Here is a 25,791-nt window from a genome sequence, read left to right on the forward strand (position 1 = left end):
GAGGTGGACCGAGGACCGGACCATATTAATATTGGTTCGGTCCGGTCTAGACCATAAAAACACGTTGACCGGACATGACCGGACCAAAGTGGACCAAATATTATTGTCATTGACATGTTTTAGCATATAAAACTAGAACTCGAGAAGTTCGTAAGGATCAAAATAAACAACATTATTTTCTTAGTAGATTTAACGAGATAAATGGTCTTATTGCCACTATAGAAATTATTTATTTCTAGTTTTGCCATTGTAAAAATATTTTTTCTATAACTACCATTATAGAATTAGGTCACCTAAGTTAATTGCCATCATGCTACTTGTTTAACTAACCTTCTATAACAGGTTATTATTGAACCATTATATTTTTTTTAAGGTCGTCCCTTGCAATTATATTTCGAAATAGAAATTACTTAATTTTTCCAAAATTCTTGTAAATTAAGAATTCGACTATAAATCTATTTTCTATGTTCTGTCTCACACTAAATGGAGACGGTCTCTCAGAAAGCCTACTAATAATCACAAAATAATTGAATCCGTCAAATTACGTTTGAAAAATTGAAATCACCAAAATGAAGTTTTATCCTGAATTTCTAAAAAACTTAAAGGTTCATTTAAGGATAAATATTTTCTCTAAAAGTTAATCACTACCAAAATCATTTTTTTTTATTGTAGTATTATTTTTTAACTTAATCTTTCTAAGAATAAAATAACAAACATATATAATAAGAAATTTTGACATATATAAATAAGTTCTAGTAAGGACAAAAATTTTGGTGTCTATTAATAAAATTTAGCTGGCATTTTTTCATGAAAAAAACCATTTAAATTACAAAATAATGAATTTTGTTTATTCATAAAGTTAACAGGAAAAGCAGTTAACACTACTGACACCGGTTTGATTTTGGTTTAGAAATTTGCCCGAACAAAAATTTTGATTAATCGACAAAAAATATAGTTGGCCAATTAATCATTTGCACACCATACAACTTGCCTGTAAATGATAAAACAAGAAATAACCAGTAAAGTAGAATATTCAAGTTGTTTTAATGTCAAATATATTTTTTTTACTAATATTAAAATATGTAAAATTAATTAAGTTTACCTGATAAACAGGTTAATGGGTTATAAAGTGGCAATGAAATAACTTTTTTTTTTTAGGAAGGCAATGAAATAACTTAGGTACCTTATTGAGTGGCAACGATAGAAAATAATAACTTACAATGGCAATTTTAGAAAAAATAAGATTTTACGATGGCAACAGATACTTTTAACTCTAGATTTAACTACATAATTACACATCTTATAATACGTGTAAACAAAGTAGAAAATAAAATCAATAATATTACAAATTTAAAAATTCTTTTATTACATAACTTCGATCCATGGTTCGGTCCGCGGTCTATTCGGGTTGGTCCAGGACCGGACCGAAGACCAAAGTAGAGTAAATAGGTGGACCGTGGACCGGACCAAACAAAATTCGGTCCGGTCTGGTTCGAACCAAATGGTCCGGTCCGGTCTTGTCTTTGGTCCGGACCACTGAGTGAACAACCCTAATTTAGGCTTTAGTACTCTATACGAAAATTAGATTCTGTTTATTTTTAAAATTATTTTCTCATTTGACTTTGCACGATAAACTTTGACTCTATTTTATAGTTAAGATTATTATTCGGTTAATCTGCGTTCTGAAGTAACGGGCAAGTTATTTAGGCTTTAGTACTCTATACAAAAATTAGATTCTATTTATTTTTAAAATTATTTTCTCATTTGACTTTGCACGATAAACTTTTACTCTATTTTATGTACTAAGCAAAATAAATTAGAAAAATTGTAATTAAAACTTAGAAGCTATTTCGAAGACTCTAATATTATACTTCGTATTTTGGTTTGAGCATTTTTGTTTTCATTTCAACATACTTTTGCTAATTTCAATTTGTTCAAATATGATAAGTACAGTTCAATTTAAATAGGAATTCACTCTAAAAGTACTTGATCTTAATCTAGTGATCCAAAATCTACCATAACTTAATATAATTTGACTAAAACTAACACGATCATAATCTACATCTATATCTATATTAATTAAAATTATGAAGCTAAATTTTTGTGATCTCACAAAAGTAATATATAGATAAAAAATCTCATAAATAAAAATAGCTATTAAACGTATCGTCCACAAGTTGGAGATTACTCCGTACTTAAGTAACCATCCAAATGTCACAACGACGATAATTCTCCCACAGCAAGTCTTGCTTGTGAGCTGTGAAGGTCACAAGCTTGTGGCATCTAATTAATCTCACAAATCCATTTCTTTTTTAACATTATTTAAATCAATTGTGAGTTTTATCATAACTTGTGACTGTCACAAGTAAGGAGAATTGTATGACACACTTTGTAGCTGGACTTTGCTCTAGTTCCGATAGTGAAACTGCTTTGTATCGGATTTTCTGTAGACAATTGTGACCATTGCGGATCTTAATTTAATTCGAGTATAACGTTTTTCTTTCAAAAAATAGTTATCACCAATTCACCATTGATGATTAGTTTGGGCAGAAGAATGACTTTTGTTAAAATGGGCTTTTGTAATTTCTCACCATTGATGAATTTTATTTCAATAAACAAGATTGTATTAACCAGTTTCCCTATATATACATGGGCCAAGGCCCAAGGCTCAATGGGAAACAAGAGCAGTTCTTGTGCAAAACACTTCGATGGTGATAATTGATAGGAAAAAAGGAACTCGCATCTGATATATATTACATCAGATTCATTTTAGTAATTTAGCTTATATTTTATCGTCGACAATAACAATAACAAAACACGTAAAAAAAATATTATCACCACATAAAAAAACGTGACTACAACTTTATCGGTACAACTAAAATAAATCGATTTCAAACTGATTAAGAGTGCTTCGGTTATTTCACCTCGATTATTATGGGCTAGAAGGAGCTAAGTATTTAGGTGATTTACTACTTGTGCAACTCAATAATCCAATAATTGCAAACACAACAAACAAACCTAATATCTAAAAACCCAGCTGCATGAGATAATGCAGTAAATTCCTCTTTTGTCCTTTCTTTTCCTTCTTCCATTTGTGTTAACATTGCTATATCCATTTGACTAATTGCCTTTGCTTCAATTGTTGGTAGGGGTATTTCTGGAAGTATTCCTTCTATTATTATAACTTTCCCTTTTTCTGGTAGTGATGCATAACAGTTCTTTAGCAAATGTATGCACTTGTCATCATCCCAATCATGTATGATCCACTGGGGAAAAAAATGTATAAATTCCACTGTCAACTTTTCAAGCAAACAATTATTATAACATAAAACTACACTTTGCCCCCTCTTAAAACGGATATAGATATATATATAATCGTTCCAACTTAAGAGTAAAGCAGGTTAAATAATACTCTACTTATATAGGACAATTATTTTATAGTCTCCAGGCATTATGTTTTTGTCATATCTATAATATGACTCATTATAAATTTAAAACACATGCTCTATCGACTCATCTTAAATTAGAATATTTTTTTGTAAAAATAAATGATTTATTTGAAAAGTTAGGTAAATACCTTCATTAGAATAGCATCTCCTTGTGGAACACTCTCAAACATGTCTCCACTAATATGCTCCACACCTGTGATTTTATTAATAACCAAAATAGTTAAAATTGCTAGAAATTCCTAGGTTTACCATGTGCATTATGATATCGTACATTTAAATCAATAAAATTAACTAGAATTAATATCAATTATCATAAATAATAGGAGTAGTTATAAAATAAAATCTAAATAAAATAAGAAGCAAGGTATTTCATAGTTTAACGTATAAAATGACTTATTACACGCGGAGTATATGTTTCTCTTATTAACTCACATATCAAATTGAGTTAAAAGTATATTTGCGAGTATTTTGCTATAGCAGACTCTATAGAATTAGATTTATATAAGGCGGTTTATATGTATGATTAATAGGAATAAATATAATAGTTGAGTATTAACCATCAACTTAATGTTTTGGTTGAGATGACTCATCTATCATGGTATCAGAGTCAGTGTGACCAAAAATCACGGGTTTAAATCCTGTCAGCCTCAGCACATGGTTTGGGTGCACTAACCACTCTAATAGTTGAGTCTCAATCATAAATGATATATGAAGTGGATCATGTATACATACCAGGTATCGGGAGGGCTTTTTGTATGACATGTGGTAGATCAAAATTGATGCCTTTAATTGAAGGATACTTAAAAACAATAATACGAATAATATGGCCAAAACCACCCGCAACTTCAACCAATTGTTTAACACCCTTAAAACCATTATATTTTTCCACCAAATATTTCATCATAATTGTCGAATAATTACGCATTGCCGTATTAAATATTTGATTAAAACTTTCGTCTATTGATGCATATTCAAATGCACTCTTTCCATGTGCCATGTGAAATGGGTTCCCTCCCTCTAGTATGGCATCCTTGAGTTTGCTCCTGAAAAACAAATTCTTGTATAAAACCGTCAATTATCTGTAAACTGTAGTAATATTACGAGTAATTCTTATTAAGAGTAACGCAATTAAATAGTACTCGATTAAACTCAATATTACCATTTTACATGATCTACTTGTGTAGGGTTTACTAATTTAATGAATTTTACATGTTGTAATTGAGAAGGTGGTACGAAGATTTAGTAATACATAATAACGTCATCTTATATAATGAAATTGTGGCTTGGATTTTTTTTTTCTTGTCCTTTCTCAACAAAGAAACATCTACATTATTTATTAAATCTATACAATGTGAGACGGTCTATTCTGTCGAAAAACATTCATTTTATACTTAATAAAATCTATACAATACAATGTGAGACGGTCTATTATGTCTAAAAACATTCATTTTATTAGTAGTAAACGAATCGTCTTCTTATATAATGGGACAGTCTCACACTATAAAATCGTCTTAACCTCTTACCCTATAATTACTGCAATTGAATTTGCTTCAATGCCACATACTCATAGGTTTTAGCACTTATTAATAAGTTATTAGAACACATTTTATTACATTGAATAACACTAGGTCCCTATTTTCCATAAGTTAATATGAATTTGTTTTTCACAAAAATTTCTGAGAGACGATCTCTTAATAGGGTTATTGAGAGACCTCTCACATGAGAGGGTGATGACCCACTAAATTTCTTTTTTTCCCTATTATGTCTCCCACTAAATTAGTGGGAGACGTTCTCTCATGAGACCTACTGTTTATATGAATTTACTGTTTATATGAATTTTCTGTTTTTCTAGGTTAGCAGTTTTGAATAAACATCTATCAACTAATTAATTGTGTTAGCAAAGTCATGAATGGTGGTACACTGGTACCAGTGACTTGAATTTAAATCCCGTCAACATCATATATTAAGTGCATGTTTTAAAATGTGAGAATGAAATATATAAACATACCTGCTAAGACGGAAGGCCCTATGCGCGGCCATAGAGAGCAAGGGGTTAAGACACACCCCTTCTTCATCAGGCACCAAGTATTTCCCTACAGGCGAAAGTCCATATCGTCTCACGGACCGCCCATCAACCTTATCAACCGAACAAGTAAGAAGTCTATTAGATGCAAGAAGCCGGAGGATCCTGTCCAGCATGAACGCACTCTCCTCTGGCTTCTTACAAGACAAACCGAGCCGCAATCTCATTGCAGACATCCTGCGACCGGAGCAAATCTAGCCATAATGCCTAGGAGATTAAGCTCCAAGGCAACATTTAACACGGTAGGAAATATACTCGACGTTATTAAATAATCGGCGTAAATTAAGTGTTGTTCTTCTTCTAAGACCTCTTGGACACTTTCATTAGTACTAACATAGTTTGTTTCAAGTGAAACTAATGTACTATTTGGACTTAATGCCGCACATTCGTTTTGAAAGTGTGGAATGCAATTTGTCTTGAGTACATGATCGTTTGCATTAACACCGTTTCGGTACGACTCCACCGGAGCAATGGTACCCATATTACTCTTTATTCTTGATTATGTGCAGTAAAGTTTTTTTTTTTTGGTGTGATTAGAAGACGGAAATAATAATATGATGATGATGAGAGACCATTATCTTCCTTATCCTTATATATGAAAAGTTGGGCTATTAAAAAATAATCTGTGTCATTGTAGACGGCATTATCCGTGTAAAGCTGTAGACGGATAGTGACCCTCTCACAAAATACAAGTGAAAGGGCAAGTGTAGGGGTATCCATTTCCCATCAACTTGCACTATATCCACTCTCATTTTGTGAGAGGGATATTATCCGTCTACAATTTTAGCTAGATAGTGTCCGTTTAAATTTAGAATTTGTGATTAAAAATACACTTAATAAGTGGTCAACTCTTTACATATTTTTATTGTTCCAAATTTACCCCTTTGCTTTTGCATAATTTTCAATGAAAACATAACTCTAATTAAGCATTAATATATTACTCGTATACACAATTCACTACACTAGGTAGACAAGTATGGTGAATTGGTGACAAGTGCACTTCATGCCTTGATATTATGGCAAGTGTATGTTATACTCTACTAGGAGTACAAATTAGACACACTATAACACAATCACTATACTTGTCACTATTTTTTAAATTTAATAGATTCCACAATAAATAATGAAAGAAATGGAAGAACTTTTATATATAGAAAATACTCCATCCATTCAATATTTATCACCCCATTTTTTCATTACATGTGAGAGGTATTATATTGAAATGGAGTGATAAATGTTGAATGGAGGGAGTAGTATTTATTCAGTCTCTATCATTTTTTTTATCTTTAATATTCTATGAGCGGTATTTTAATAAACAGATAAACAATTAATTAGGATGTAAATAGATAACAACGTAAGTGTAGTGTTCATCATCATGGCTATAACTATATTAGACCGAAGTAAGTTAGGGTTTGTAATTATGATGATCGATAAGATACATAAAGGATTGATGTCGATTATGTTATTCATAGTTCAATTTTACCATCTACCATGTTCAACCATTATCCTCCATTATTACGAGTATTATTAAGTTTTACTATTTACCATGTTTAATTTTACTATCTATTTTTCCAGTTGTTTACCAAAAGTGACCGGTCTAAAGTCTTTATATAGCTATTTCTAGTAGTATTAGTCGTATTAACTTTTTTTCTTAATTATAATCAAACCTAGTATATTACTGATTTTCGAAAATTCACTTTGTAATATCTATGGAATGATAGTACACATTTGCCAAAAAAAAAAAAAAAACAAATAATTTCTCTTTTCATGTGTTATAATTTACGTATACTTCCCTGGAAGGTTCTCCGTATTACTCTCAAATCGTCCCTTTTAATTAGGATTACAATGCAATACGGAGTATAATACTAAATCCAATCTTAAGTTTCACTTTATTTATATACAACAATTTGTATAATCATTATTCACGTTTAATTTTTTTTTTTTTTAAGGTAGTCAACTTTAATGTATGTAGTACCAAAATAGATATGAACACGGACACGAACCCGAACACGGACAAGGTACAACAATCTGTTTAACTCATTTTAATCATTAAAACAGATAATCCCATCTTAAGCTAGAATTTATACAAGGGTTGATTACTATATATGATTACTACCTCGAGGTTCACCGTTCACGGGCGTTGTATCCAAAAGTTAAGTGCATTAGTCATTTTCTCGTTCTCCTCGCATGTAGGGATGGCAGTCCCACCCTTACCCTGTGGATATTCATCCACCCGAAATTAAATGGGTGGGATATGGATGACGAATTTTTTTCGAATTTAGGGTAGGATATGGATATGGATGAATTTAGGGTGGGATATGGATTATCGTCTCTCACCCGCTTAACCACCCTGTGGATATCCGAAATTAATATTTATAGTTAATTTTTTATTAAGTTAATAATTATTTAGATCATTAATGATTTCATTTCAAAAGTATATTTTTTTTATCAGAAATTTTACTTAATTTTAATATCATACTGTTATTTAAGAAAAGTAAAACTTGTGTTTATGTGGATATTGTTATTTTCACTAATCAAAGTAACTTACTTTTGTTAGTTTAATCAATAATATAATGCGTTGGTGGTTTCTTTGTAGCTGGCGTGGCGTATTTGTATGGTCACTTGCTTTGCAAAGACACTTTGTTGTTGGATATATACTGAGTTGCTATTTGCTAACACATATTGTTACTTGAATTATTTATGCCTTTTAATTTTATCGCCATAATTTTTTTACGATATATTATCTTTAAATTTTATAAGTTGTGAAAATATCCAACGGGTACCCGCTCCACCCGCTTCACCCGGTGGATATGGATATGGATGGATGAAAAAATATTAAATGGATGAGGGTGGGATATGGATGACCATAAATTAAATTGTTATGGATATGGATATGGCTCCACCCCATTCATATCCCACCCATTGCCATCCCTACTCGCATGGCTTCATGCTAACTTGCCACTTGCTAATGTTGCTACTTATTAACTTTTAGGGTAAATTAATAAATACACCCTTATATATAACATTTTTCTAAAATTACTACCTTATAAAAAAAGTTTCAAAAATCACTACCTTACAAAGCATATGTGTGTATAATTTGCTACCACAGTCACTTTCCGGTGTCTTAAAATTGAATATTCCGACACAATTTGAATTTTCCTTCTAAAAGATACAATTTCTGACCATAATACCCCCTTCCATCTATTACCTCTTTACACCTTTTCTTCATCTATTCATCTTCTTCTTCTTCCTCTACTTCTTTCTTCATTAAACCAATCTCATCAACGAACAACACTTATCAATTTATCATCAACTAAGTTGAATGTTTCAAATCCCACTCTGTAGATGCAAAATACGCCTCTTATAATAAGTTCCTCCACTTTTACATACATATTCTCCACATTAAAGCAACCAAGTATTTACAATGTATCGGTTTTGGTTCATTAATCATTCTTACAATACAAACACCAATCAAATTCATATGGACAACAACGCTACTGCATTAAACAACACCAAGTTAGGGTTCTAAGTCAAAGTTACGTTTCTAATTAATTAAAGATTAGACGCAAAATTAGTGATTTTGTTTAATTAATTAATATAAATTTTAATTTGGGTTGTTATTAATAAAACTGAAACACAGAATTAGGGTTTTAGTTTAGTTTGTTAAGTGTTGATGGTCGATTTGTTATCTTGATTTCTTAATTAGTAGATGATAAGATTGGTGGTTAAAGTTTGATTAAAGGAGATATGAAGAGAGGAGAGATAAGTTGAAGAAAAGAAGAGTGTTTAGTTGTTTATTGGCATAATGTGGAGAAATGTGAAATACTAAAGTGAAGGTATTTTGGTCAATTCACATATTTTTATACCGGAAAGTGACTTTGGTAGCAAATTATACACACTCATGCTTTATAAGGTAGTAATTTTTGAAACTTTTTTATAAGGTAGTAATTTAAAAAAAGTGGTATATATCATATATAAGAGGGTGTATTTATTAATTTACCCTAACTTTTACTTTATATCTGTATGTGTTCATGTGTCTCTAACTCTGTATCGTATGGGTTATATTTATAATTTATGGATGGATTACTTTTCCAATGATGATTAAGGTAGAGTTGAGGAACACTAAGTCTCCCTCACGGCGAGTATATTTGTCATAAGCTTGTGACGAGTTAAGTATTATTTATATAGGTAGGTAAGACAAAAGTAGGAGTATCTAGGGAATTACAATTGATTTGTCTTTATCTACTCAAATGAGTTTTATTTGACCAGTTACAAGCTTGTGACGGATATTACCCGTCACAAATGAGAATTTGTGGTAGGGGAAATATACAAATTCTCATTTAAGACGGGTATATCCGTCTTAACCTTAAAACGGGATAAGTATTTATACTTAAGACAAAAAACAGAATGTATTAACAAAAAATTTGTCCAATTTATGCAAGTTATTTAACATGTTTTATTTTTAAGACGGATATATCTATGTTGTTGGTAACAGAATTGCATCATGATTGATGATAACAAACGTGATACAATGATTTGTGTAAGTATAGAGAGAAGCAGAGAGAATGAGCTTGAGAAACGAAATCTTTTATATTGAATGAATTCAGTATTGTATCTTACAATTGTACATATGATCTTGCTTATATAGCTGAGATAAACCGACCTACTGATCTAACCATAGGACTAGGTGGTTCTAACTAACTATGGTAATCATAACTAACTTGGAGTTAGTTATGTTCATAACAACTTGTAACTAACTTCCTAACCGAATTTCTTCCTTAGTCTCCAACACCCCCCCCTCAAGTTGGAGGGTGTGGTGAACATCCCCAACTTGGCCTGTAGAAACTGATGTCTTGGTCCAGACAATGCTTTGGTGAATAAGTCAGCTGGCTGCTGATGGGTAGGCATGTAGGATAAAGTTATTAAACCTTGTTGCAACTTTTCTCGAATAAAATGACAGTCCAAGTCTATGTGCTTGGTTCTTTCGTGAAAAACAGATTTCGCGATGTGTATTGCGGATTGACTATCACACTTGATAGGTATAGTCGTAATGTTGGGAACGGATAATTCAAAGAAGAAGACGGCTTAACCAGGCAAGTTCTGTTTGTTATGCGACGTAAGGACTGTATTCACCTCAGCAGATGAAAGGGAAAGGGTCTGCTGTTTCTTAGACTTCCAGGAAATTAAAGATCCTCCTAGAAAGACCAAGAATCCACTTACTGACTTCCTTGTATCAGGACAAGATGCCCAATCTGCATCACAGAAGCCCTGAAGGGTGAAATCTTCTTTATTATTGAGGAGAATTCCTTTTGAGACATCTCCTGCAATGTATTTGAGCACGTGTATTGCTGAAGACCAGTGTTGTTCTCTAGGAAAGGCCATAAACTGGCTTAATAGTTGTACTGCAAAGGCTATGTCTGGACGAGTGTTGGTTAGATAATTAAGCTTGCCTACTAATTTTCTGTAAGCAGCTGGATCATTAATAAGATTGCCAGTTGTATTGTTATGCCTGATTGTTGGATCTAATGGACATGAGACTGTTCTCACATTGATGCAATCAAACTCTTGTAGTAGTTCCTTTGTAAATTTGGCCTGTGTTATTGCTATGCCATCTTTTAAATGATGAAATTCTAACCCCAAAAAATAACTCAGTTGTCCCAAGTCCTTTATCTTGAACGTGTTGTCTAGAAATGTCTTTAGAGTGGCCATTTCATTGTCATCATCACCAACCAGTAAGATATCATCTACATAGACAGCTATATAGACTACTTTGCCATTGTTGTGCTTGGAAAATAAGGAATAATCATTCAATGATTGTGTATAGCCTCTGGATTTTAAAGACTGGCAAAGCTTGGCATTCCATTGCCTAGAGGCTTGTTTCAAGCCATACAGAGATTTCTCCAACTTGCATACAATGTTTTTGCCTGGTACTGTAAGCCCTGGTGGAACCTTCATATACACCTCTTCATGTAAATCTCCATGAAGAAATGCGTTATTCACATCCAATTGATTCATCTTCCATTTCTTTTTGACAGCAACAGCAATTAAAGACCTGATTGTGGTCATTTTTACAACAAAGCGAAAAGTTTCGTATAATCAATGCCTTCCTTTTGGGTAAAACCCTTCACAACGAGCCTTGCTTTGTATCTCTCAATCGTGCCATCAGATTTGTGCTTGACTTTAAAAACCCATTTACAAGATATAGACTTCTTTCCAGGTGGTAAAGGAACTAGTGACCATGTGTTGTTTGCCTCTAATGCATTAAATTCAGCAGTGATGGCTTCTTGCCATTCAGGATAAACAGATGCCTCCTCATAATTCTTAGGCTCTTGTATAGGAAGAATATTTCTAATAGTGGAATTGGGCTCAACAATGACAGACATACACATGGAATTTGGCATAGAAAAGTCTTGAATACACAAAGATGTAAGGGTATGGTCACAAATGTCGAAATTGCAAAGACTACGGGTCTTATGTTGTGTTTGACAGACATAGTGTTGTAGATATGAGGGTGGCCTGGATTGTCTAGTGGACTGTCTAACATGTGTACTTGCTTGTGAAGTGGTATTAGGTATGCTAGATGGAGTATTATGAATAGTAGAAGTATGCACAGCTTCTGATGTTTGTGACGTATGTGGTGCATTAGTAGCAACAGGTATGGTAGGTTCAGGGCAATCAGATAAAGAAACAGGAATAAAAGAGTGCACATCATCTTTAATATAAGGAAATACATGCTCATGAAAAACCACATCTCTTGAATACATGATGGAGTGATTGTCCAAATTCAATAATTTGTATGCTTTCTTACCAAAAGGGTAGCCAAGGAACACACAAGCAACAGCCCTAGGGGAAAATTTATCCCTACCAGGCTTGGGAGAAGAAGCATATACCAGACAACCAAATGAACGCATATGACTAAGATCAGGCTCTTTGCCAAATAGAATTTGATAAGGTGACAAGCTATCTAGTACTTTAGAAGGTAACCTATTAATGATATAAGTAGCAGTTAAAACGCACTCTCCCAAAGATTTTTTGTTGGTAAATTAGATTGAAAACCTAAAGCTCTAGCAGTTTCTAACAAGTGTTTATGTTTTCTTTCAACAACTCCATTCTGCTGGGGAGTATGAATGCAAGATGTCTGATGCAAGATGCCATGATCAGTGAGAAACTGAGATGTAATGTGACTTGTCCCTAATTCGAAAGCATTATCAGACCTGATGCACTTTACTTTCCTACCAAATTGTGTATCAACCATTTGAATGAAAGATTTGATAAAAACAAAAGCATTCCCTTTGCAAGTAAGTAAATGAGTCCAAGTACATCGTGTGAAGTCATCAACAATGGTAAGAAAGTATTTGTATCCATTGTAAGTGGCAGTATGATAAGGGCCCCATAAATCAATATGAATTAGGTCAAAAGCTTGCAAAGAAACAGAATTACTATGAGAAAAAGACAGCCTGTGTTGTCTGGCCTTTGCACAGATAGAACAAGATAAAAGAGAAGTTTCATTTATTGAAGAAACATTACACAATGTCTTAAGTTTGTAAAGTGGTAAGTGACCCAATCTAGTATGCCAAATATTACAATTTTCAGTAGTGAGAGCATTATTAGAACTGCTTTTATTGAGAGAATCAAAGGAACAATGATTTATTGTGTTGAAGAAGATATAGATCATTACAATTCCTACCAAGGACCAAGTGCCTCTTGGAACAATCCTGCATATAGCAAAGGGATGGGGTAAAGCTGACTACTGAGTTGAATTGTTTATTAAGCTTACTAATAGACAATAGGTTATATTTGAAGCAAGGTACATACAAAACATCATGCAAACACAACTCAAAGAATAAGACCACCGAACCAATGGTATCTATGCATACTATGTTACCATTTGGTAAGGAAATAGAATAAGGTCGTTGTAAAGACTTAAACTCAGAAAATAATGCCTTGTTAGAACACATGTGGTCACTGGCACCCGTGTCAAGGATCCAGGAATTAAGAAAAGGATTTGATAAACATTGTGGAAAAACATAAGAAGATGAATGAGAGTTACCTGCAAAATTGGCAGAAGAAGCTGGTCCATTATAATCGTCAGAAGAATTAAAACCAGCAAAATTTGCAGATGAACCAGATGCAAAAGGAAAACTTCCAGAAGAAGAGCCTGGTGCAGTGTTTGGAACTTGATTTGAACCAGGGTTAGGAGCCTGAACAAAGCCTTCAGATGGTATAGGTCCTTCCTGTTCATTAAAAACGTTGCCTGCAAACCTCCTATTTCTATTCTGAAGATGCCTACAAACTTCAATCTTATGACCATGCTTCTTGCAGTAGTTGCAGAAAGGAATGGGAACTGCAGGAATAGCATTGTCATCTATGTTTTGCCCTTTTCCTTTACTAGAGAATTGTTGTTGATGCTGAGCATTCTGGTGTTGAAAGTTTGGTTGAGATTGCTGTTGAAAATTTCCTCGTCTACCATTAAAATGCCCTTGTTGATTAGAACCAGAAGCTTGATTCTTGTAAAATTGATTCTTCTGATTATACCCATTGTTATGATAACCAATATTTCCATTGTTAAAACCAGAATTATTGTAACCATTATAGTTGCCCTTATAAGGACCCTTGGAATTACCAGCATAAAGAGCAGCGGAATCAGCCTGAAAATTGACAGCATTATGTATTTCTCTTTGACCTTCTTCTTGAAGAAGATTATTGTAAATGGATGACAGTTTAGGAAGAGGATTTTGCATTAAGATAGTACCCCTAACAACTGCAAACGAGTCATTTAGACCCATCAAGAATTGAACAATTCTTTGATCTTCTTGAAATTTCTTCTGCTTGATCTTGGCACCACACTGACAATTGCAGGAACAGAGAGGGTTCATACCCATACCATCTAGTTCATCCCAAATTGATTTCAACTTGGTGAAATAGGTTGAGATGCTATCGTTTCCCTGAGAAAAATCAGTTAACTTTTTCTGTGTACCATATAACTGAGCACCATTGCTTTGACCAAACCTATCTTCCAATTCACACCAAGCAATCTCTGCAGAGTTGCTGTAAAGAATCGATTTGCCAATTTCTGGAGAACACGAGTTCAATATCCAGGAAAACACAATATCATTACAGCGTTGCCAAGATTTTGCTGTAGATGCAGTTGCTGCAGGTTGAGGCAGGCTACCATCAATGAAACCAAGTTTGTTTTTAGCTGAGAGAGAAATTAACATGGCTCGTTTCCAACCTCCATAGCCGCCCATCAAAGACAGTGCCTACCAGCTTAATTCCAGGAATATCAGAATGGTGTATGAAGTGAGGATCTTCTGGACCAACAGTAGTGCTAACTTCAGAAGCTTCTGGCATGATTATTTTTGTAGAATTATGAATTTGGTTGAAGAAAAAGAGAAATGATCTTGAAGATGAAAGAAAAGATTTGAAAGAAGAAAAAGAAGGATGATGAAGATATGAGTATACGCTAAAAGAAAACTGAGATATGCATAAACAAGATCAAACTAATGACCTTGCTCTGATACCATGTTGGTAACAGAATTGCATCATGATTGATGATAACAAACGTGATACAATGATTTGTGTAAGTATAGAGAGAAGCAGAGAGAATGAGCTTGAGAAACGAAATCTTGTATATTGAATGAATTCAGTATTGTATCTTACAATTGTACATATGATCTTGCTTATATAGCTGAGATAAACCGACCTACTGATCTAACCATAGGACTAGGTGGTTCTAACTAACTATGGTAATCATAACTAACTTGGAGTTAGTTATGTTCATAACAACTTGTAACTAACTTCCTAACCGAATTTCTTCCTTAGTCTCCAACAGTTAGGGACGATCTAATGGAGGAAATAATACTATTAACGGTTTTTATCACATGATTTTAGGGGCGTCTAAGGGCCATGAGTGTGGAAATCGTACCTCCGATTTTTGTTACTCAAATTTACAAGCATTTATTGATGGAATTTAACCAAACCTTGGAGAGTACACTGTAAATTTATATTTAGGTCTCATTTTTTTATGAGGCATAGAATTTTATTTATTTTAAGATGCTCCTAGCTACATGATTTAGACCCTGTTTTTTCTGGCTTAATTTCAACTCATTTCAGTTCAGTTTAGCTCTATTCAGTTCAGCTTCAATCAGTTTTGTGCAAATCATCTAAATTAACTTTTATTTCAGCTCTATTCACTTAAGACACTCATTTTCTTAGGACAATTTAGTGACTTGTTCATTCACGGATCCATTTTGTTTTTCAAGATCAAAGAAGACCGTCAGAGACAGTGTGGCTTTCATATTTCAGCAAGTCTTGCTATAGACGGATATTTCCGTCTATAGTAAGAGACGGGTCAAATACCTTAAACAGTGACATTTTTAGGCCCCACCACGCAAGTTGTGGTTTGTCTTATACGTAATGTGGTATGTTATTTGGCCCGTCTTTAGTTATAGAGGAATAGTTGTCGTCTATAATGAGATTTTGTGTTCATATTTATTTCCTCACATACATAATGCTACTCGTATTACGGTTCTGCTTATACTTATATTTTTTATTACAGCCATCAGTACGGAGTAGCAAAATGTCATCTTTTTCATTTATTTTTTATTACAACCATCAGCCTCCTTCCTAATTATTTGTTTACCATGTATAAATAACGCGAAAGTAGTGATTAGCCCCCTTAACTTTGACGAATTGTGAGATCACGTCTCATAAGTTACAAATATAGTAATTAGCCCCCTTAGCTTTGACGAACTGTGAGATTACGTCTCATAAGTTACAAATGTAATAATTAGGCCCTATTAGTTTAACAAAAAGTGAAATCAAAAATTAGATTCGATTTCACTTTAACTCAAAGCTATGGGGATTAATCATTACATTTAAAACTCAAGGGGATTAATCTCAAAATTTATCAAAGTAATGAGGGTTAATCACCACTTTCGCGATAAACTAAATGGTTGGAAAAAAAGGAGGCAAGAGCTTATTATATAAAGAATATAAGATAATTATTGCAAATAGACAAAAAGCCCTAAAAATCAGGACTGACGGATATACAAAGTCGTCTATGATTTTGGTCACTATCCTTCAATCATACTTGCTTTTCTATTCTCTGTGTTATGCGATCGCGACTTTTGCCTCATGTCTCATGCATAACCTATAGCAGCTAGTCTTGCTATAGACGGATATATTCGTCTATAGCTAAAGACGGGTCACATAGCTTAAAAATGGTGACATTTTTTGCCCCCCCCACCCCACTTGTTGCTTTTCCTATTAGGAATATGATATTGTATTTGGCCCGTCTTTAGTTATAGACGGATATGTGTCGTCTATAATGAGATTTTGTGAACCTATAGGTGTTAGGAGGTATCGAGAGTATCTCGATTCTCGAGATAACTTGGTATAAGGAAATAAAAATAAAAATAATATGGAATATGATATATAAGGAATTCAGCTTTGGTGTATATACTTTGCTTCAGTCATACTTTGCTTTTCTATTCGATCTCATTGTTAGGCGATCGCGACTTTTGCCTCATGTTTCATGCATAATCTATGGAGTATTTTTTTTTTTTTTCGTGTCACGTCTTTTTTATTTTATTTTAAATAGTATCGTAAGCAAATAAATAACATAATTATTTGGGTCAATTTCACAATGATTAAGTACTACCTAATTTTCGACAGAAGTCGTCATCTATGTCTATAAAATATTAAAATTGATTGATCAATCAAGCCCGATAAAACTAATCGATTCTGCAATAATTGAAGATGAAACAAATAAGAGGAAAGCTTAATTAAGGGTGATGGTTTACATTTAACATGAATTTATTTACGTAACATCTAAGCACAACCTTGTTAAATTACGTCTTAAGTGATGGTTTACATTTAATAGGATAAATATATTAGTTGGGCCTCAACCATCAGGTTGCATGATATCTAATTTCTCCGTTTGAGAAAGACACTTGTCAGACAATTTATCAAGAAGCTTACACACCTTGTCTTTGGAGTAAGTTCTAACCTTGACTTTTAGATGTTTTACCTCGTTGTCGTAAAAGGAGTCAGAATCATCGGGATGAGCCATAAGGCGTCTAAGAGACTCGATTTTAGAGGATTAGGGAGTTTTGTCTTTGAAACGCTTGGTAAAACATATTTTATCCTCTAATTGCTCCTCGATGGGTTCGCTTGAGGCGGACTAGCTTTAAAGCTAGACTCTTTCCCTTTGAGGTTTCACTAGAATGCCTCACAAGATTTAACTCATGCATGTGTCATTAGTGATCCCATTAGTTCATTAGTTCAATTGTTATGCCATATGCGATCGCGACTTTTGCCTCATGTTTCATGCATAACCTATTGGAGTATTTTTTTTCGTGTCACGTCTTTTTTTTTTTTATATATTTTAAATAGTATCGTAAGCAAATGAATAACATAATTAATTGGGTCAATTTCACAATGATGATTAAGTACTAACTAATTTTCGATACAAGTCGTTATCTATGTCTATAAAATATTAAAATTGATTGATCAATCAAGCCCTGATAAAACTAATCGATTATGCAATAATTGAAGATGAAACAAATAAGAGGAAAGCTTAATTAAGGGTGATGGTTTACGTTTAACGAGTCCATTTTTGAAATAATGCTCAAAAATAAAATATTTGTCGTTTTGGGTCGGTTTTGAAAATATTTGTCGAAATGGTGTCCACGTAAGTTCGGGATTTCTGGACCTAAAACACGCCACTACCAATGACGTGTTTATAATGAGTAGGGAAAGAAACTTCATTAAAAAATGGACTAAAACAAACACGTCATTGAGAATGGCGGATGTCACGTCTTTTTTTTATATTTTAAATAGTATCGTAAGCAAATGAATAACATAATTAATTGGGTCAATTTCACAATGATGATTAAGTACTAACTAATTTTCGATACAAGTCGTTATCTATGTCTATAAAATATTAAAATTGATTGATCAATCAAGCCCTGATAAAACTAATCGATTATGCAATAAGTGAAGATGAAACAAATAAGAGGAAAGATTAATTAAGGGTGATGGTTTACGTTTAACGAGTCCATTTTTGAAATAATGCTCAAAAATAAAATATTTGTCGTTTTGGGTCGGTTTTGAAAATATTTGTCGAAATGGTATCCACGTAGATTCGGGATTTCTGGACCTAAAACACGCCACTACCAATGGCGTGTTTATAATGAGTAGGGAAAGAAACTTCATTAAAAAATGGACTAAAACAAACATGTCATTGGAAATGGCGGGTGTCACGTCTTTTTTTTTATATTTTAAATAGTATTGTAAGCAAATGAATAACATAATTAATTGGGTCAATTTCACAATGATGATTAAGTACTAACTAATTTTCGATACAAGTCGTTATCTATGTCTATAAAATATTAAAATTGATTGATCAATCAAGCCCTGATAAAACTAATCGATTATGCGATAATTGAAGATGAAACAAATAAGAGGAAAGCTTAATTAAGGGTGATGGTTTACGTTTAACGAGTCCATTTTTGAAATAATGCTCAAAAATAAAATATTTGTCGTTTTGGGTCGGTTTTGAAAATATTTTACGAAATGGTGTCCACGTAGGTTCGGGATTTCTGGACCTAAAACACGCCACTACCAATGGCGTGTTTATAATGAGTAGGGAAAGAAACTTCATTAAAAAATGGACTAAAACAAACACGTCATTGGGAATGGCGGGTTTCGGAGTAGAAACACGTCACTCCCTATGGCGCGTCTTAGTATAATTTTTTTTTTTTTTTTTTTTTTAAAGTTATGTCAGTTGAAGAAAAAAATTGTTGTAAAGACACGTCATTGCTAATGGCGTGTTTCCTTCACAAAACACGTCATTGTTAGTGGCGTGTTTCAGGTCTAGAAATCCCGAGCCTACGTGGACACCATTTTGACAAATATTTTCAAAACCGACCCAAAATGACAAATATTTTATTTTTGGACATTATTTCAAAAATGGACTCGTTAAACGTAAACCATCACCCTTAATTAAGCTTTCCTCTTATTTTTCTGTTTTTTTCTTATTTGTCTAATACTTCCTCCATTCAACTCCACCCTACCACTTTCTTTTTCACGTTTGACACGTGTTTTTGTACGCGCTAAATATCGTTAGCTACGTATTTGTAAAAAAAGTAAAAGTTAGATATTTTTAATATACCCGTAAAGACGAATCAAACAAGATCCCACATGAATATATTTTAACTTACGTATCGAGAGAAAATTGAAATTGAATACTCACATGTGAATAGTGTACAAAAATAAAATTGGTAGAGTGGAGTTGAATGAAAGAAGTATATGTCAGGAGTATTTTAATAAAATGGGAAGAAAACAGAAAAATGGAGGGAGTATGAAGCTAATTTATTTCCCAGGTTGTTGTTCCCCTGGGGGAGCACTCTGGTTTTCCGATATCAGTTTCATATAAGTTTCTGCTGGATACGACTGTGGACTGTTACTCCTCACTTCGGCAACAAGCAAGTCTTCCGATAATCCGATATCAGTGTTCCTTTTATTAAAAACCGGGTTGAAAATCGACTAATTCCACCCTGAACTTTCATTAACACAATGAAGGACCTCTTTCAAGTGGGATTTTGACACCTTTCACACTCCCTTCTGTTACCCATGTAGATCTCTGTGTCGCGCAAAATAACCGAGTGTAAAATTACTTCCCTTCGATCTATCGTGAACTATACTGTTAGACTGTTAGTTGAGTTAATCTTACATTGACATAGGAGTATAATGTTTGCATCATTGCATGAGAAGCAGTGAATTCGCATTTAAAATAGGTATATACGTCTTAAGATTAAGATGTGTCAAATACGGAGTATGCCTTTATAAAAGCAAAATGTATAGAGCAAAGTAAAAGATTTGGCCTACATAGTTATATACACATGTGGATGATATTTGACTCGTTTTGATATTAAGACAGAAACCTCCATTTTAAAGATGCCTGACTAATGTAAATGATGCACACAACTTAACGAAAAAAATAATAATACCCTAGGGTTAACCGAATCGGGTTTGAGTTGGGTTAGTTTTGGTCAGATCAATTTAGGTTTGCAAGAGCTTGGGTCTGCTCGGGTCATTTCGCGTAGCCTCATGGAGTCCGTCCTCATCCGATCAGTCACATCTTTGTATTGATCCTTTTGTTCTTTTTAACCTTGCAGAATGACCCGGCCCGTATAACCCAATTTAAACCCGACCCGTATTTGAATTGAGTTGATGTGACCCAAATGTTTATTACGACACATTGACCATTACCTCAAATAAATTGGACCATCACGAAATTTAATCCAAGCTGTTTGTAAGAAATGAAGAAGGTCCTCACCCGTATTACTGGGTATGCTTCTCTGCGTTTAATTTGTGAACCTTGTTTGACTTGGAAAATACTTGCATTCTCCTGGAGGACGTTCTCCCTACAACTGAAGAAGGAGGACTAAAATGGAAACTAAATATTATAAAATTCTCCTTTGGGTATAGGGAGGACATTTACTCGGTGAGAACGCAAGTATTTCTCGACTTGCATACAAGTTGTTACTTACTCCTATAATTCAAACGACTCCCTACCTGCCTTTAACAATAATGCAAACAGAACTACCAAACAATGAAAAACTAATCCTCGGTTCCAATCATTTATTTACGCTTCATTATAATATATATTTTAATCAAAGATACACAAATGGTAAAGACTAGGTAGTACTATATAAACCATCATATACTTCTATGCACAATGCACCTCCTATTAAATTGTCAGTCACCCAAACCCTAGTAATTAAAGAAATCATTTCAGTTCAAAATCCATGGAGAAGCTGTTTGTTTCAAGTTGGTGTGACGGTGAAACCGTGCCGGAAAATTATGTATTCCCACCGGGATTAAGACCCGGAGATAATCTATATCCTAAATCTGATATTGTTGTACCAATCATTGACCTTGGCAAGTTACATGGGTCTGATCGTTCTTCTATTGTCACCCAGATTATGGAGGCTTGTAAAGAGTTTGGTGTATTTCAGGTACCATCTCTCCTCCTCTTCTTTTTATCGTCAAATCCTGGCTTTGAACTCATGTCATGAATACCGTATCTCATAACTTTATCAGTTAACCTACTTGACATCCGATTATACATCTATGGTAAAAAACGTAACTAGCTAGTGATTTAAGGTCCTGTTATTTTTGGCTGAAAAATGTTGAATTGAATTGAACTGAACTGAATAGAAGTAACCCGGGCTAAAATTAAGTACAAAAGAATAGGGCGTGGCATGTGTCATGTAATACTGTCTCAAAGGATTGTCCATCAAATGTACTACCTCACACTTAATGACTTTTTGAGTTTTTGTTTATTTTTTTTAAAGTTCTATAGAGTTTATAAATTACATTTTATTTTTATGATGTCAAAAATCAAATTTTTTTCGAGCTTATATGTAATTTTTTTGAGTTATAATGTAACTTTTTGAAATTAATGTTTAAATAAATAAACTCAAAAAAATTATAATAAAATTCAAAATTTTAAAATTAAAACTCAAAAATTTTATCTTAATGCTCAAAAACTACTATATGATACGTCTCATTTGAGAAGTTGATGTATTATAATCGGATCAAATTGTACGAGGCAGGTTATTAATCATGGTGTCTCAAGGGAAACAATGGACGAGACAAGAAGAATGTTTAGTGAGTTTTTCAAACTTCCAGTTGAAGATAAATCAAAGTTGATATCTTGGGACCAAGATATAGTTTTCGGTTTGTTCACGAGTAATTATAATTATCATGAAGAAAAGATTCACTATTGGAGGGATGTTTTTACACAAAAATGTCATCCTTTAGATGAATGCATTCCTTATTGGCCTCAGAAACCTGATGGATACAGGTTAGTTTGTTCGACCTTTTGGTCTCGGTGACTTTATGTCAACCAAAATATTAAGATGATGGTTGAGACCAATTAATGGTTTTATACGTCCATATTGGGTTCACCAAGGGGTCTTGTCGGTTGTCGTGTTCCGTGTATGCCTTACCTTGTCTTTGTCGATACACTATTCCATACCGTCAATATACTCCAATAGTCCACAAGTTTTCATTAATGGCAAGATCATTGTATATATGCATTAGGGGTGGTCAACAGTGCGGGTCGGCCTTGCTAACCCGGACCCGGCCCGCCTGTGACCGTTGATGAAACTAGCCCGTCAGACCCAGACTCGGACCCGCCCCTATATCCGGGCCGGTTACAGGTCCCCAAATGTCAAACCCGGCCCGTCCAAACCCGGACCCGCCAATAAACCCGCCTCAACCCGCCCTAGACCCGCCTCACGGTTCACTTCTAACCCGGCCCGCCTCAACCCGGCCCGCCCTGCCCCTCACCCGGGCCGGTTCCGGTTCTCCCAAATCCTGACCCGCACTGTTGACCACCCCTAATATGCATGATATGGTTTTACATTATTGCATTAGTTTTTTTTGTCAATCGACCTAGTCGCAACATAAATAAAAGAACTCTATGATTGTGAAACAAGCTCAGCTCTAATCATATTTTTAATGAAACAAAATATTGTGAAATGGGTCCGTCATTGTGTAAATGTGACAAGACGATAATATATGTAAGTGTAGGGAAATTATCAAAGAATATAGCGTAAATATGACAGAGTTGGGATCAAGAATATTGGAGGTGATAAGCGAAGGACTAGGGATCGAACCAGGGTATTTCGGGAAGGAATTAAGCCAAGATACGAAGGTGACTGTGAATCACTACCCACCGTGTCCCGATCCCAGTCTCACATTCGGAACATCCAAGCATAATGATTCAAGTCTTCTAACCATTCTCATGCAAGGCCATGGAAATGTTTCTGGTCTTCAATACTGTCAAGATGGTCAATGTACTACCGTTGATCCTAGTCCGGACGCCTTGGTTGTTTTCTTAGGCCACATCATGAAGGTACGTACTTCTTCAACCCGCCCGTCTCACCTAGACCTGTTAAATTCTAACCCGACCCGACCCATTTTCAGGGTCAAGACCCAAAATTTTTGACCCGTTTGACCAGAACCCGAAATGATCGCTATTTTAGGGCCGAGATCCGATTCGAAGTCGTCGACCCGTTAGGTCAAAGGTAAATCAAGAATTTTATTAAAATATTACTACCTCCATTATTTTATATATGACGTTTTCGTTTTACGAGGTAGGCCTTTGACTTTCAATTATATAGAAATATACTCTAGAAAAAATTATGAAAATTACGAGTATATCATTAGATTCGTCATAAAATTTGCTTTCAAAAGATTATACATTTCATATTATTAACTTGGGTTTTTCTAATGTGTGCCCTAAAGACACATGTTAATAATCCAAACAAAGATAGATTGTTGAGAATATTTCACTAATCATGGTAAATGTGAGTTTGTATATCAATCATTCATGATATATATTCTCAATAATCTTTCTTTTTTTGGATTATTAATGTGTGCCCTTAGGGCACATGTTAGAAAAACCATATTAACTTATATATTTTGAGAGATATTGAAAAGAGAAGTGCGTGTCTCGAAATGTGTAAATGACATATATAAAATAATGGAGGGAGTAGTATTTATATACTCCCTCCTATTCTAAATAACCATCCCCTTTCATGGGAGGCACGGGAATTAAGGGAGGGGTATTATATGGTAAAGTATTATAGTGGGGTAAGAGATTGGAGAGAGGGAAGGTATTGTGTGATTAAAATAAGTATTGTTGATTAAAATAAGATAAAGTATGAGTATTGTGGGGTATTGTTGTGGGGTGGGGTGATTAAAATAAGTATAAAAGTTTGCCAAATAAGGAAATAGGGAGAGTATTGTGAATAGACGAAAAAAGGAAATAGAGAGTTATTTAGAATAGGAGTGAGTATTATATTTGAAAAAATAGTTAAAAAAAATATTTTTTTTATTGCTTAAAATTACACACACAATTAAAAAGTCAATTTTATATAACTTTTATTATATTTAATAATAAAATAATTATTAAAAAAACTTTATTTTAATAATTATGTCAATATAGTTAATGTAAACATTGAATATGATTAAAATATTAATTTTAAATGTGTTTTACATTTTTAAAAATATTTTTTTTTATTAACAAAATCGTTAAAAAAAGGCGTTAATAATTATTTCTTGACCCGTATTCTGACCCTAACCCGGCCCGTTACCTGTATAACTCGACCCGTATTTGACCCGATCCGGGACGACCCGTTTGACAGGTCTAGACTCTCTCCCGATTATATGTGGGTATTTATCAATTTATTTTCGGGCTCTAAATTGCAGATTGTTAGCAATGGAAAGCTCAAAACTGCAGAACATCAATCAGTTACGAACAAAAATGAAGCTCGAGAAAGCAGTGCTTTTTTCATGAGCCCGACAAAAGACTGTGTTATAGAACCTGTGAAAGCTTTGATCACACCGGAGAATCCTCCGCTCTTCAAGAGTTTAACATTCAAGGAGTTCATGAAAGCTCACAATGCAAATCGTATCATAAAAGAAAATCCCAACGATGTCGTCAAAACCTTTATTATTGAAGCCTAAATATCATGATGTATTATTTTAATTAAAAACTGTTTGTTTTGTGTAAGTTTTTTTTTTTTTTTTTTATGACGAGGAGGTTGGATCCTCCCCGGATACAGGACCCCACCTGCTGGCGCTGCACTACGTGAGTTCTTTCCCATGGGATTATTCCCTCTCCGGGCGTCAGGTCCCCAGGAAAGTGTTCATCTAGGGAATCGAACCCAAGACCTCGCAATTCCTCCTTAGGAGGCTTTGAGGTTACCCTGGAATTCCACTAGACTCACACATCTTGGGTTAAGTTTGTTTTCTTATTTTTCCTTCCAATAAATCGAATATTTGCTGTCAATAAGAAGCATTACAGCCTTTTATTACAGCCTTTTTATATCTCAAGTTTAAGTTTAAATAGCATCCAACTTTACATGAATCTCTCAATTATTCTATGTAAAGATATGGTTGATGATGTCAAGTTTCTTTGTTATTTAATAATTTGCTTCTTAGTTATGATTTATAGCATTTGAATTTCTCGATTATTCTTCAAGGATGGTGTAAGGATGATCAAAGATGAAGGAAGTCTTAGCCTAAGTCAAAATGTTGTAAACGAGGTTGTGTAACATTTTTAGATTGTTAAGTGACTGCAAAACCAGCCATGCAACAGTGCAAGACATTGTGATTTTTTGTGAAACACAACCTTTAAAAAAAACTCTTTGCGAAACACTAGCTTTAAAAAATAAA

General features: G+C 33.9%; 3 protein-coding genes across 3 annotated transcripts; 1 reads left to right on the forward strand and 2 right to left on the reverse strand.

The window, feature by feature from the left end:
- Positions 1-2,769: 2,769 nt before the first annotated feature.
- Positions 2,770-5,708, reverse strand: LOC141612788 (cathecol O-methyltransferase 1-like). The gene is made up of 4 exons (XM_074431540.1): positions 5,458-5,708; positions 4,182-4,492; positions 3,578-3,642; positions 2,770-3,266 (listed from the first exon to the last, which is right to left on the reverse strand). Exons 1-4 carry the CDS (start codon positions 5,706-5,708, stop codon positions 2,970-2,972), a joined length of 924 nt encoding a protein of 307 aa, XP_074287641.1. The 3' UTR covers positions 2,770-2,969.
- Positions 5,709-11,600: 5,892 nt separating this feature from the next.
- On the reverse strand, positions 11,601-14,883 carry LOC141612789 (uncharacterized). Its single transcript, XM_074431541.1, has 4 exons — positions 14,765-14,883; positions 13,583-14,700; positions 12,747-12,951; positions 11,601-12,516 (listed from the first exon to the last, which is right to left on the reverse strand). The coding sequence occupies exons 1-4, from the start codon at positions 14,881-14,883 to the stop codon at positions 11,601-11,603; spliced, it is 2,358 nt and encodes a 785-aa protein (XP_074287642.1).
- A 6,372-nt stretch (positions 14,884-21,255) lies between these two features.
- Positions 21,256-25,443, forward strand: LOC141610752 (flavanone 3-dioxygenase 2-like). Its single transcript, XM_074429001.1, has 4 exons — positions 21,256-21,557; positions 22,158-22,408; positions 23,140-23,464; positions 24,823-25,443. Exons 1-4 carry the CDS (start codon positions 21,348-21,350, stop codon positions 25,078-25,080), a joined length of 1,044 nt encoding a protein of 347 aa, XP_074285102.1. The 5' UTR covers positions 21,256-21,347; the 3' UTR covers positions 25,081-25,443.
- Positions 25,444-25,791: the final 348 nt, after the last annotated feature.

The sequence above is a fragment of the Silene latifolia genome, chromosome 11, assembly GCF_048544455.1.
Source record: "Silene latifolia isolate original U9 population chromosome 11, ASM4854445v1, whole genome shotgun sequence".
Taxonomy (NCBI): domain Eukaryota; kingdom Viridiplantae; phylum Streptophyta; class Magnoliopsida; order Caryophyllales; family Caryophyllaceae; genus Silene; species Silene latifolia.

What these genes read in the sequence shown, in the direction of transcription:
- LOC141612789 (XM_074431541.1), bottom strand. Translation starts at nt 14,883, where the DNA reads ATGCCAGAAGCTTCTGAAGTTAGCACTACTGTTGGTCCAGAAGATCCT. An exon ending in TTTGATGGGCGGCTATGGAG is followed by an intron (nt 14,701 to 14,764) that starts GTTGGAAACGAG and finishes CATTGATGGTAG; the next exon opens with CCTGCCTCAACCTGCAGCAA. An exon ending in TTCTTCTGCCAATTTTGCAG is followed by an intron (nt 12,952 to 13,582) that starts GTAACTCTCATT and finishes TTTCTTTGCAAG; the next exon opens with CTTTTGACCTAATTCATATT.
- LOC141610752 (XM_074429001.1), top strand. Translation starts at nt 21,348, where the DNA reads ATGGAGAAGCTGTTTGTTTCAAGTTGGTGTGACGGTGAAACCGTGCCG. An exon ending in CAGAAACCTGATGGATACAG is followed by an intron (nt 22,409 to 23,139) that starts GTTAGTTTGTTC and finishes ATGTAAGTGTAG; the next exon opens with GGAAATTATCAAAGAATATA. An exon ending in TCTTAGGCCACATCATGAAG is followed by an intron (nt 23,465 to 24,822) that starts GTACGTACTTCT and finishes TCTAAATTGCAG; the next exon opens with ATTGTTAGCAATGGAAAGCT.
- LOC141612788 (XM_074431540.1), bottom strand. Translation starts at nt 5,708, where the DNA reads ATGTCTGCAATGAGATTGCGGCTCGGTTTGTCTTGTAAGAAGCCAGAG. An exon ending in AAAAGCCCTCCCGATACCTG is followed by an intron (nt 3,643 to 4,181) that starts GTATGTATACAT and finishes ATAAAATCACAG; the next exon opens with GTGTGGAGCATATTAGTGGA. An exon ending in GAGATGCTATTCTAATGAAG is followed by an intron (nt 3,267 to 3,577) that starts GTATTTACCTAA and finishes TTTTTTCCCCAG; the next exon opens with TGGATCATACATGATTGGGA.